This window comes from Ruditapes philippinarum, unplaced genomic scaffold, assembly GCF_026571515.1.
Source record: "Ruditapes philippinarum isolate M1 unplaced genomic scaffold, ASM2657151v2 ctg3275_1_1_1_1, whole genome shotgun sequence".
NCBI classification, from domain to species: domain Eukaryota; kingdom Metazoa; phylum Mollusca; class Bivalvia; order Venerida; family Veneridae; genus Ruditapes; species Ruditapes philippinarum.
Window position 1 is genome coordinate 20,456 of NW_026861103.1, and position 13,681 is coordinate 34,136.

The window sequence follows — 13,681 nt, forward strand, 5'->3', positions numbered from 1 at the left end:
AAATATACTGACTAAATATATCTATATTTTTTTCCACAGTTAATCTTTGCAAAATACCTCAGTTCAAGAAAACAATGTGTGCGGTTCCCAACAGCAAAGTAGTCAGCATGGGTTAGTATATCTATACCATGTGGGAAGGTTCCCTGTCTACCAACATTTTCCTGGAAAGCTGCAGCGGCAGCACGTCTAACATTCACTTCTCTATCAAATATGGATGCTATGACAAGCGCGCTGAAAATGGCAAGACAAATGTGCATGTTTCTTTTAAATTTCAATATTTTTTGTTTGTTTTCTGCATATAAAATAGTCAGAAATTGGTTATAAAAGCCAACACACACATGGATTTATTAAAAATCATTTTCTTCATTAAAAGGTTCTCTCATTTTTTTGTCTGTATTAAATACAATGTACATTCATTTATATCATAGACTACAATATTTAATATTGAATAGTTTGGTATTTTGTATGTCAATTTGTTTTACAGGATCAAAATTTAGACTAAATATAGTACTCTTAACAAAATCCCCATTGTTAACAAAATCGAATTCAAACCTTGCAATTCTATTAACGTATGGTGCAATATCTTGAGGTTCGTAGGCTCTAGCAAACGCCCAACATACATAGCAAGAAGCGTCTCGGACATGAGCGCCTACAGAAAAACTTCCCCGCCTTTCATCATAAGCAAGAGCTTTTAACACTACTGGAACCACTACAAATAATTACAAAATAGAAACAAAACAAACTATTCAGTAACAGATTGTGCTTACTAATGTTGACAACCAAACTCTGACAATCCTTATTTCAAACAGATTTTGTAACTAAGATATAAAATTTCAAAAATAACTTATCAAACACTTACAAGACTGATATAAATTTTAACTGGTGACAGCATTTAGTCAGACTGACATTTGGCGTGATAAAAATTCAGTTTGCATAACCAAACTTTAACACTAAGTTTCTAATATTTTCCAAGATCTTATTATTTGGGGCTAAGGATGACCAATTCCTTCCATAGACAAAGGACAGCTTTCATCTGCATGCAGTCTAACTTTCTATTTTATTGCAAGCTAAAAATTCTGCTAGCTTAACCTTGAATTACTTCAAATTTGAACTTATATTAATTAAGACAACAGATATGTCAGTTTTTATATTTATTCAGCAAAACTATGTTTAACATACCATCTGGTAGTCTCTGAGGCAACAACAAACCTCTTCTACCAAGTTCTGCCAGGGCTAAACATCCTGTCATAAAATACATAGAACATCTTTATAAAACTTCTTTAGATGGAGATACTGATGTAAAATATAAATTTCTGGATACTTTTCAGCAAAAGGGGAGCATCATTTTCAATATTTTGAAAGTATACAACTACTGAGTGGTAAAGAGTTCCAAGAATAAAGTACAAAATATCCTATAATTTCCTTAGGTTAACATGTTTTTCAAGGTATCTGAACCAAACTCTACCAAACAAACATCACATACCTTGACACCTACTGAAAGCAATGAAGAAATTGCAAAATATGGCATAAAAAGACACAGTACCAGGAAAACTTGATTCCTATAAATCAAATGTATCCAAAAAACGCATGTTGAAAAAAGCAGATGTAAAAATAAATTTGATATCAATAAATAAGTTAATTCAATAAAGTGCATTCCTACCTTTCCATGCCATGCCCCATTCTGATTGCCATGAAAAATGAAAAAAGGCCTCATCAATGGGCCCCCCCCCCCCTGGTCTGCTAGTTCCCCGCGGCCCAAACCTTTTCCAGTTAACCTAAACCAAAAACTGATAATTTAAAAAGAAACAGATTTGTGAATTTTTTAGTTTTCCATGTTTCAGTTTAAAAAATTTCACTTAAAATGAAATTCAAATTTTAAAATTAACCCCAATTTTATTTAATTTATAAATGATAAAATTGAAAAAAGAATTTTTAAATTTCCCGTTTGAATTATGCAATTTTAAAAAAGGGGTTTTTAAAATTTTAAAAAATTTATTCCCTTTTAATGAATTTAGTATCTTTTTAACACATTTTCAATTTACACAAGTTACCCGAGTATTGCTGCCTTACTTTTTTCACTAAAAATAAAAACCCCTTTAAATTAAAAACACATATTTAAGAAAAACCTCAATCCTGCCAAATTATTCTGACAGACGGCTGGTAAGTCTATCATGCTGAAATAAAAAAATAAGTTTTAACTGACAGACTTCTAGTTTGACATGACCAGAATTGAACCCTATACCTTACATGTTCACGCACTCAACAACAGAACCATCACTGTTGTGCTTTCATTTCCTGTATAAATTTGATAAATCTCTGAGACATCCCTATATATACACAGCCCAGTAGGGAGATAAATTAGTATATTATATTTGATTGAATGCCAAGGTGTAATTCCATTTCCCCTATATCAAGTGAAAATGTTGGCTGTTACCAGCACTACAAGGCATACTGGTTACTACATGTATAGAATCACCGTTCCCTTACCTCTAAATCTCCAGAAAATAGATACACTCACAACATTCATGTAGGCATTATTTCATTTGTAAGAAGTCACCTTAGTGCAATAACTGGTTAACTCCTATTAGATTTAGAAGGACGTAACCCATTACTGCACTAAGGTAACGACTTGTTACAGTAAAACTATAAACATTCTGTCACTAAGATAAACAGCATACTCAAAAATTAAGATTGAGGTTATAAATGTTAAAATTCATAATTTTCATAAAATTCACATTACCCTTTGGCTGCTGACCATCTCACAATCGTGTCTTTATCTTTCAAACAGGTTAATAGTTGTTCTGTAAAAACAGGAGAAAATTTTTCCATTATTCATTATTATCATTATCTGAAAAACCTTGGGATATAAACGGCAATTATTTTGAAATTATCATTAAATGTATAATGATATAGATTCTCTCAAATTCTCATTAACAAACTTAGTTACAAAAGCTAATAATTTTTTCAATAACCATTTCTTTGATCAGGACTGGGTAAGGGTGCATAATTTCATATATTGTGCCCAATTATTTTAGGATTGCTTAAATATCGGTGAAGTTATTACGAAGACATCATTTTTTTTTTCAATAGCAGTGTGACTAAATGACTCTCAGTTGTACACATTAACTCCTAACACTCCACAAATGAATGTTTTTTACCGATAACTTCTTCAATGTCATCAGGAATGTCATATTCTTCTTCCTCTTCATCAGTAGTTGACGTAGTTTTAGTCATTGCTATTCTCTGGGAGTCCGAATCTTTATTCTGTTGTAAATTGTCAGCCAATGATCTGCTCCCCCTCTGGTATCTGTAATTATACATATATGGTAGATCTTTGGTTTTATATTTACACACAATTAAAGCAGCATGCCTCCAGACTCATGCTTATTTTCAAGAAAATATATTAACAAGAGGGCCATGATGGCCCTGAGGTCGCTCACCTGTATATAGGCCCCCCCCAACCCAAACCCACCCCCCCAAACGTTGCATCGCCAATTTAACCAAAGGGCTTTAATTTGCACGAACTTGGTAGACACCCATAAGAAGATGTTTCATGCTAAACATCTAAGCTCTAGCTCATTGAGCTTTTTTAAAGAAGATTTTTTTTAAAGTTTTTACTATACACATATAGTTAAAAACAATGACACCCCTGGGGCCTGGCCAGGGCTTTTATTTGAACAAACTTTGTAGACACTTACTAGAAGATGTTTCATGCTAAATATCTAAACTCTAGCTATTTGGGTTTTTTCAAAGAAGATTTTAAGTTTTTGCTATACACATATAAAGAAAATCAATGACCCCCGGGGCGGGGCCAATTTTGACCCCAGGTCTTATATTTGAACAAACTTTGTAGACACTCACTAAAAGATGTTTTATGCTTAATAGCTTAACTCTAGCTATTTGGGTTTTTTCAAAGAAGATTTTTTAAGTTTTTGCTATACACATATAAGGAAAATCAATGACCCCCGGGGTGGTGCCAATTTTGACCTCAGGGCTTTTATTTGAACAAACTTGGTAGACACCTATTAAAACATGTTTGATGCTAAATATCTTAGCCATAGCTCTTTGAGTTTATTAAAAGAAGATTTTTTAAGTTTTTACTATATGCATATAGGGAAAATCAATGGCCCCCCGGGGCGGGGCCAATTTTGACCCCAGGGCTTTTATTTGAACAAACTTGGTAGACACTTATTAGAACATGTTTCATGCTAAATATCTTAGCTCTAACTCTTTTGGTTCTTTAAAAGAAGATTTTTTTAAGTTTTTACTATATGCATATAGGGAAAATCAATGACCCCCTAAGGGCGGGGCCAATTTTGACCCCAGGGCTTTTATTTGAACAAACTTGGTAGACACCTATTAGAACATGTTTGATGCTCAATATCTTAGCCATAGCTCTTTGAGTTCTTTAAAAGAAGATTTTTTAAGTTTTTACTATATGCATATAGGGAAAATCAATGACCCCCGGGGCGGGGCCAATTTTGACCCCAGGGCTTTTATTTGAACAAACTTGGTAGACACCCATTAGAACATATTTCATGCTAAATATCTTAGCTCTAGCTCTTTGGGTTCTTTAAAAGAAGATTTTTTAAGTTTTTACTATATGCATAAAGGGAAAATCAATGATCCCCCGGGGCGGGGCCAATTTTGACCCCAGGCCTTTTACTTGAACAAACTTGGTAGACACTCACTAGAAGATGTTTCATGCCAAATATCTAAGCTCTAGCTCTTATGGTTTTTTAAAAGAAGATATTCAAAGTTTTTTCTTTCGGTTGCCATGGCAACCAGAGTTCTGCATGAAATTAAATTCTTTGAACAATTTTTAAAGGTGACCACCAAAGGAACATTCCTGTGAAGTTTGGATGAAATTGGCTTAGTGGTTTATGAGGAGATGTCATTTAAAGTAAAAGTTTACGGACGGACGGACGGACGATGAATGACCCTATCCTTCAGCTATGTATATTAAACCAACAGATGTATTGGACTGACTTCTTCCTAAATTTTTCATGTGATAAAGCCCTAGCCTGTTGTCTTCCAAGCATGATACCAGATACAAATGTGTCAGCCTTTACGAGAATACTTTAGAAACAAAAACTTAACAAGGGCATATAGCCGTTCAGTCACTTCTTGTACCCTGAAAGACTGCCATAGAGATGACCAGATTTTACATTTGTTTTTTTTTCTGAAGCAAAAAGTAACATTGAAATCTATTCATTTTTCAATTTCTTTACCTTTGTGCAGTTCACAGTCACAATGGCATTGTTCATGTCAATATTTATGCAAATCCACATAAAACCAGTTACATTTACAAATATATGAACTGGAAATATAAAACAGCTCTTACCTCCATTTCGCTACTCTACTCTTCAGGAATGTAAGCCCTAATCTTTGTATGACCTTGACACCATATTTCCTCAGAATTGAGTTACTACTGTCACTCAGGTTCAAATTGTGAACTTTCTCTAGAACTGTTGGAGCTAGAAAAAAGAAAAGAAAATTACATAGAAGACTGTGTTAAGGTAAATGTTATACTGTATAAAGTGGTTAACTTTGCAACGCAGAAATATTTGAGATTTTTGTGAATTGAGGAAAATCTCTAAATTTCCTCTAGCGTACATATCTACCAAGCTTTCATTAAATCCTTCTCTTCAATGATTCCCTAATATTTACTCATGCAAAATGACTGGAGTTTGAAATTTGCTAACTTTTCGACATGTGGAAATATCCACTTATACATTACAAGTCTCAAGGGCATGGTAAATAACAAGAAGACATTGACCTCTAAATGAAGGGCAATAACTTGGAAAAAATGGAAGCAATTGTTATATAACTTGCAAAGATTTTGTATAAGTAAATGTGTAAATTATGAAGTCACTGGTACAGGTAGAAGTTAACATAAATCCGACTTGCCAGTATAGGTTACCCTTGTACAGACGGAAGGGCGGGACTGATGGTCTGACAGACTGTCCAATTACTATATGCCTAGAAGCATAAAAGAAAAAATCTTTATTTGCAGGTAACACATAAAGAATATAAAAGAATGAAATGTACACACCATATTGTAAAAGGTCTTCCCTCTTGCCATGCTTGAACATCTGTCCTAGAGTTGCCAGTACACCAGTTAAACTTACTGTTCCAATCATTGTTGAATCTAGACAACATGAACAACAATAATGAACAAAAGCATTTCAAATCTTGGATGAAATATAACAGATATTGGTTTCATAACATAAGTATATCTTACTACATTTTTCATCTTCATGAAAAATATTTCATATTTACTCCTTTAACAATTACAAGAGCGATCAGTAATCACATGTGTCGCCTCATGATGGCCAATTTCATGTTGAGACAAAGTTTGTGACAGACGGACAGACAGACGGACAGTGCACAACTAGACTTGGTACTGATCATTCCTGTAAAGTTTAGATAAAATTGCACCAGTAGTTTATGAGGAGTCAGGGTTGTCATTAAGAGGCGGCAGGAGGCCAAAATGCCTCTCTCAAATGCATTATGGGCCGCCTCAAAATTAAGAAAACACTCTTTGTTATGCATGATGAAGACAGAAATGACCGCCTCAAGTTCAAAACAAACCTTCTGCAAAAAATGTTAATGACAACCCTGGAGGAGTAGTCCGGACAAGCTTTTGCGTATCTGGCAACACACAGAAAAAACACCTTTTTATCAAAGGGCCATAACTCGGCCAAAAATCATTCAACCGGAAAACCCGTGCAATATGCGCAAGGACTTGAGGCTACAGAATCAATCCTGTAAAGTTTCATTGAAATTGCTTTAGTGGTATAAGAGAAGTAGTCCGGAACAAACTTAAAAAATAAAAATTATTAAAGGGGACCATAACTCTGACAAAAATTCATTGAACCGGAAAAATGCTGATAATATGCACAAACTACCTTGGTACTGATCATTCCTGTAAAGTTTAGATGAAATTGCACCAGTAGTTTATGAGGGGTATCCGGAAACAAGCTTTTTGTGTATCTGGCAACACACAGAAAAAAACACCTTTTTATCAAAGGGCCCCATAACTCGGCCAAAAATCATTCAACCGGAAAAACCCTATCAATATGCGCAAGGACTTGAGCTACAGATCAATCCTGTAAAGTTTCATTGAAATTGCTTAGTGGTATAAGAGAAGTAGTCCGGACAAACTTTAAAGTTAAAAATTATTTAAGGGCCATAACTCTGCCAAAAAACATTGAACCGGAAAATGCTGACAATAATGCACAACTAGACTTGGAACTGATCGATTCCTGTAAAGTTTTGGATGCAATTGCACCAGTAGTTTATGAGGAGTAGTCCAGACAAGTTTTGTGACAGACAGACGGACGGACAGACAGACGGACGGACGGACGGACAGACAGACAGACGACGGAGAAGTGATCCCTATATGTCGCCACTACTCCGTAGAGGCGACACAAAAATGGATAATTTTCATAAGAAATAAAAATATTAATTTTTATTTATTGCATAAAGTACAATGTTTTAATATAAAAAAGTTAAAACTCTGACAATACATAATTTCTGAAACCTGATGGGTTAAGAAAATATTCATTTTTAAAGGCTTTATTGTATTCAAAAGGATTATATTTCTTATACTTTATACTTTACAACAAGGTGACTTCAAACAAAGTAGCCCCCATAATCTGTTAATAATAGGCACATGGTACTGAAATTTTCCTGAACTTTTAAACTCAAGACCATGCTATCAATTTGAAGAAGTATGTTGTTTCCCCAGAATAAAGACTACCTTATACAATTAAGTTGATTATGCCAAAGCAAAGTCACAACAAGAGCGATCAGTAATCACATGTGTCGCCTCATGATGGTCAATTTCATGTTGGGACAAATTTTGTGACAGACAGACAGACAGACAGACAGACAGACGGACAGTGCACAACCAGACCTGGGGTAATCACTAATCATAATCATTGATTTTTTAATTGATTACATGATTACAGTGTAATCATCATGTAATTGATTACCTTGCCCAAAATTGATTACATTAATTGTAATTAATCAATTACAGCTTAAATTCAGTCTGTAATTATGATTACAATTTTGATTGATATTGATTACTTTTCAGATTTTTACATGAAACTAAAATTGAATTTTCAAATGATTTATTTCACATGTTACAGTTTTAACTAAGGCAGTAAAATATCAAGTGAGACATTTTTAAAGACATCACTCACAATGAAGAAATAAGTTTTAATCCAAACGTTAACCAAATTCTAACTAAAAGATAGACATCATTGTTTGGCTGGTATTCTAACCAAAAATGTCAAAATCATTGGGATTTATTGATGTTTTGAATTTCCTAAAAACATCTGGCGAAAATGTGACAGCACAGTGCAAATTGTGCCCTAAAAAGATAAAATAGAAAACACTAAGTCACATTCAAAATTTTCATTTCCCACATAAAGGTATGCTAAATTTTGTTTCACATATTTTGGTTAAACCTTGTTTTTAAAAGTTTCAAACCAATGTAGTTACTTTGTATTATTCTAGAGTTAATGTCAGATGCATATTACCCATATTTTAAATTATATGCAACAGTTTATTTTGTAAGGTGATAGACAATGTGGTCTATATTATAATGGTACTGTTGTCCATTGCAAAGTGTTTGTAAAAAAAACTGATAATTTCTTTGAAAGTCTATTGTCTCTCTTTGAATTCCCATATAAAAAAATTTATTTTTTCACACCTGGTTTTAACACCTATATACAGTATACTGAACAATTGACACTTTTAAAAAAATTTCTGTTGCAGAAGTTCATTATGAAACCTACACCGAAAGAAGACTGAGGATCCATCCCCCCCCCCTGCATCATTGGCCCCTGTAGAGCGTTTGTTTAGTGTTGGGGTAAATTTTTCCGTCCTGATAGATGCAGTCTGACCTGATAGGCGGTTTCATGAACTTATATGCTAAAGTGCAATGCTAAAATACGATAAAGTGATTGTGACAGTAACTAAAAGTGTGGTTAAAATGATGACTGTTGATGAGCTTGGAAATCCCCTTTGTTGTATATATAATGTATATATTAAATAGCATTAAGAAACTTTTGTTTATAGTTATACATGGAATGTAATCAATTATCAATCAATTACTTTCTCAAAAGTAATTGTAATTTAATTGATTACAGAGGCAAGTCTGAGTAATCAATTGTAATCAATTACAATAAAATCTGAAAGTAATTGTAATTAAATCAATTACTGATCAATGTAATCATCCCCAGGTCTGTGCACAACTAGACTTGGTACTGATCATTCCTGTAAAGTTTGGATGAAATTGCACCAGTAGTTTATGAGGAGTAGTCCGGACAAGCTTTTGCGTATCTGGCAACACACAGAAAAAAATACTTTTTATCAAAGGGCCATAACTCGGCCAAAAATCATTCAACCGGAAAACCCGTGCAATATGCGCAAGGACTTGAGCTACAGATCAATCCTGTAAAGTTTCATTGAAATTGCATTAGTGGTATAAGATAAGTAGTCCGGACAAACTTTAAAAATTATTAAAGGGCCATAACTCTGACAACAAGCAATTATCATAGTATTGCAAGCAATCCATAAGTCCCCTACCGGTAAGAGCCAAAGCAACATTCTGAAGGGCCATTCATTTATGTTTCTATTTTAAGTAAATTTGTTGAAAAAGTTCTTTAAAAGTGATCACAGTGAACAGTTTTTATGTACAGACAGACAGACAGACGGACTGAAGGACACTCTAAAGTTATTTTTTAAACATCCCTGTCATCAAAATATAACATTTTTAAAAACAAAAATTAAAAAAAAAAGGAGATAACAATGTCATACATGATGTGAGTGTAACAAAGAACAATTAGTAATGAAGGTATGAATATTGAATGTTTATTTTGAATTTGAAGTAAATGAAAGTTAAAAGAACGAATAGGAAAAATTAAAAGTTTAAGGAGGAGATAATTCTGGAAATATGGATGCTAGATTTATAAACCTTGTCATATTATTATGATGTGGGAGTTTAAAGAAAATCCTATCATGATTGTAGAAGTTGGTGTAAAAATTACCAATTTCTCAAAAAAAAGTTCAAAAGGGGCATAATTTTGGAAATAGTCTTGCTAGAGTATTGAACACTCACAAATGTTGAGTGATAATAAGAAACATTTATATGAAGTAGATACGTTCAGAAAAAAAGAAGTTATTAAAAAAAAAAAACAATGTTTTTTTCATGAAAATTTTAAGCTCAAGGGAGGTAATTCTGATAAATTTTGTGCTAGAGTTGTAAACTTTGTCAAATATGATGTGGTTGATGACTAGCAACTTACATTTAAAGTTTGAAGAAAATACCTTAAGAAATAAAGAACTTATAGTGAAAAAACTTAAAAACTAGAATCAGAAATCATGATATTCAGTCTATTTGTTGCCATAGCAACCAGAATTTTCAATACAGGAAGATAAGAAAAGAATGTGCATAATTTCCATACTGCCATCTACCCATATGTCAAGTTTCATAAAAATACTTTCAGTACTTTTTGCGTTATCGCTGGATCCAGGTTATGTGTAAAATTTGCCATATTTTCAGTCTAGTTGTTGCCATAGCAACCAGAATTTTCAGCATAGGAAAAAAAGAAAAAGATGTGCATACTCTCCATACTACCATCTATCCATGTGTCAAGTTTCATAAAAATATTTTCAGTCCTTTTTGTGGTATCATGGGATCCAGGTTATGTGTAAAATTTGCCATATTTTTAGTCTATTTGTTGCCATAGCAACCAGAATTTTCAACATAGGAAGAAAAGAAAAAGACGTGCATAATCTCCATACTGCCATCTATCCATATATCAAGTTTCATTAAAATATTTTCAGTACTTTTTGCGTTATCGCGGGATCCAGTTTTGTGGACGGACGGACTGACGGACATACTTAGCAGACGTGTTTGTGGGGTTATTCCTTTGATCTCTTAACCCCACAAGAGCAAATTTTTTTAACCCCATAAGAGCATTTTTAACCACATAATACATGTCTCTACGGAATGAACCCCATACAGAGTGCCTGTACATAAACCTAAACCTCATAATGTAGCTCTCGTCTGCTCGGACGGACAGACGGACGGACTGACGGACGGACAGACAGACGGAGGGTAAACCTAAAGTCCCCTCCGGTAAACCGGTAGGGGACTAAAAATCATTGAACCGGAAAATGCTGACAATATGCACAACTAGACTTGGTACTGATCATTCCTGTAAAGTTTGGATGAAACTGCACCAGTAGTTTATGAGTAGTCCGGACAAGCTTTTGTGTATCTGGCAACACACAGAAAAAAACACCTTTTTGTCAAAGGGCCATAACTCGGCCAAAAATCCTTCAACCAGAAACCCTGTGTAATATGCGCAAGAACTTGAGCTACAGATAAATCCTGTAAAGTTTCAATGAAATTGCATTAGTGGTATAAGAGAAGTAGTCCGGACAAACTTTAAAATTAAAAAGTATTAAAGGGCCATAACTCTGACAAAAATCACTGAACCGGAAAATGCTGACAATATGCACAACTAGACAGGGTACTGATCATTCCTGTAAAGTTTGGATGAAATTGCACCAGTAGTTTATGACACAATAAAAAACAATAGCTCTTCATGAAAAGTTAAAACTCCTCTGATAAGGCAACAGCTCTCAATGACCAATTTTAACAACAACATCCCCCCTCCAAAAAATGACTTATATATAAAGGACTATCAATGAAATAATCATTGTCATACATGTACATCTGTGCCATGTCATGATAAACAAGTATTCCAAGTTTTCATGTTAGTACCTATTTCAAATGTTTGAAAAATGAGCTACATTGAAGTTTTTGCAAGACGACGACAACACAGCTACCATAATAGCCGGACATTTTCTCCAAAATACATGAGCTAATAATATGACCCCTTTATGACCCTTGATCTACATATGTTATATTTACAGCTTAGCAATGGTAGAAATATGCTGATAGCTTACAATCGGCTGTATCCAGGTATTTCATTGACCAATCAAGGAATTCTGGTAGTTTTTTCTTCTTCACATCAGGACGTGTCATAAATCGTGACATAAGATAGGCTGCAGCATCACGTGTTTTATCTGCCACCATCAGGTATTGCTAGAAAACAACAGTGAATATGAGCCATGCCATGACAAAACCAACATAATGCGTTTGCAACCAGCATGGATCCAGACCAGCCTGCGCATCCGCCGGAGTGCGCTTTATATAAGTCTTAACTACAACAAAATCTTTTGACCAATATATACATACATACATTACTTAAATTGTATGGAGGAAAATAATCCTTTAACATCTGACTTTACACTATTCTGATAAAAGAGATCCGATAAAAATTATTTTAGGTGACCATAGCAACCACTTACCTTAGCAACATTATATATTTTATCCATGACGGGTAGTTTATGGTCCCCAGATTCTTCTATAACATTACTATCAAGTCTGGATAGATCGAATGGTATCATACAGGCCATAGATAACCATAGCAACAAGATATAGCGTGTCTCCCAGGCCTATCAAAATATATAAAACAAACACATATGTTGCGTAATAATTTGAAGCTAGTAATTAAAATAGATAAACATGTAGGCTTCTATATTAAACTGCATGCTAAACTATTCTCTGTGTTTGACAGTAAGGAAAGGAGCAGAGTTATGTGCCCAACATGTCCGATAATCATAGAGAACATGTGTGTGAAGTTTTAACCTATTCTTCCTAACCTGACCCAGAACTCTTTATTTAAATCAAATATATTAACCCCTTAGCCTGCTGGAAACAGAAAGTGATTAGCCTTTGCCATTAGTAAAGAGACACCAGGCCAGCCTACATATCAGTCCAGTCTGACCAAGCTCTATACTGATTGCTGCAGAATTTTGTATTATTTGAAATCCCTTAACTTTTGAATGGATGGTTCCAAATTCAAAGCTGGGCAAACCTACTATACACATTTATCAGGTTGAGGGCTAAAAAATGTTATTTGATGTATTAAATACAACACAGTTTTATATGGTTTGTGCCTGATGTTTGTTATGTTTTTTTAAATAAAATATGCATACAAAATGAAAACTAGGATCAAGGTTACAAAGAAATCTTTTAAGCCCAATCAAGGATTTGATTGGTCAGAAACCAGTACAGAATACACACTGACCAATGAAAATTCTGAGATTCAAGAATGAACTTGGAGAAAAAGTTTTTTTTTGTAACCTCAAGGCTGTGACAAACAAAGTACGAACTATCAAACAATATTATACCATAACTTCATTTTGGAAGTATAGAACTTGAAAACCTACAATGTATTTTTAAAATGACCCTGCTTTTACATTTTCCAATAATAACAAATTTGTGAAACATTGGATATATGTATTACTACTAAAAAATATGCATATTCTTACCTCAAAGTCTTTAGGATCTTGTTGAGAAATTAGAGCCAGGACTGGTTCTACATCAACCACTTCATGAGGAAATAATCTTACTACTATCTTGGCTCCTCGTAACTAAAATTAAAATATTATTATTAGGGATGGCAACGAGTAACCGGTTAACCGAGTACTCGATCGAACGTCCGAATATCGGTTAACAAAATTGATATTCGATTACTCAGAAAAAAATGTATAATTTCTATTTTATTTGCTATTTAGACATTAAATTTAA

The 13,681-nt window shown here is 33.9% G+C and overlaps 1 protein-coding gene across 1 annotated transcript in view; it reads right to left on the reverse strand.

Annotated features, from left to right (window-relative positions):
* The window catches only part of LOC132714534 (tubulin-specific chaperone D-like), a 44,142-nt gene that overhangs the window by 18,497 nt on the left and 11,964 nt on the right, over positions 1 to 13,681 (reverse strand). The window contains 12 exon segments of the mRNA XM_060697428.1: positions 58 to 231; positions 553 to 709; positions 1,180 to 1,243; positions 1,664 to 1,681; positions 2,156 to 2,174; positions 2,741 to 2,801; positions 3,159 to 3,307; positions 5,345 to 5,477; positions 6,056 to 6,151; positions 11,992 to 12,130; positions 12,397 to 12,543; positions 13,423 to 13,524. Coding sequence (XP_060553411.1) covers positions 58 to 231; positions 553 to 709; positions 1,180 to 1,243; positions 1,664 to 1,681; positions 2,156 to 2,174; positions 2,741 to 2,801; positions 3,159 to 3,307; positions 5,345 to 5,477; positions 6,056 to 6,151; positions 11,992 to 12,130; positions 12,397 to 12,543; positions 13,423 to 13,524 — 1,259 coding nt within the window.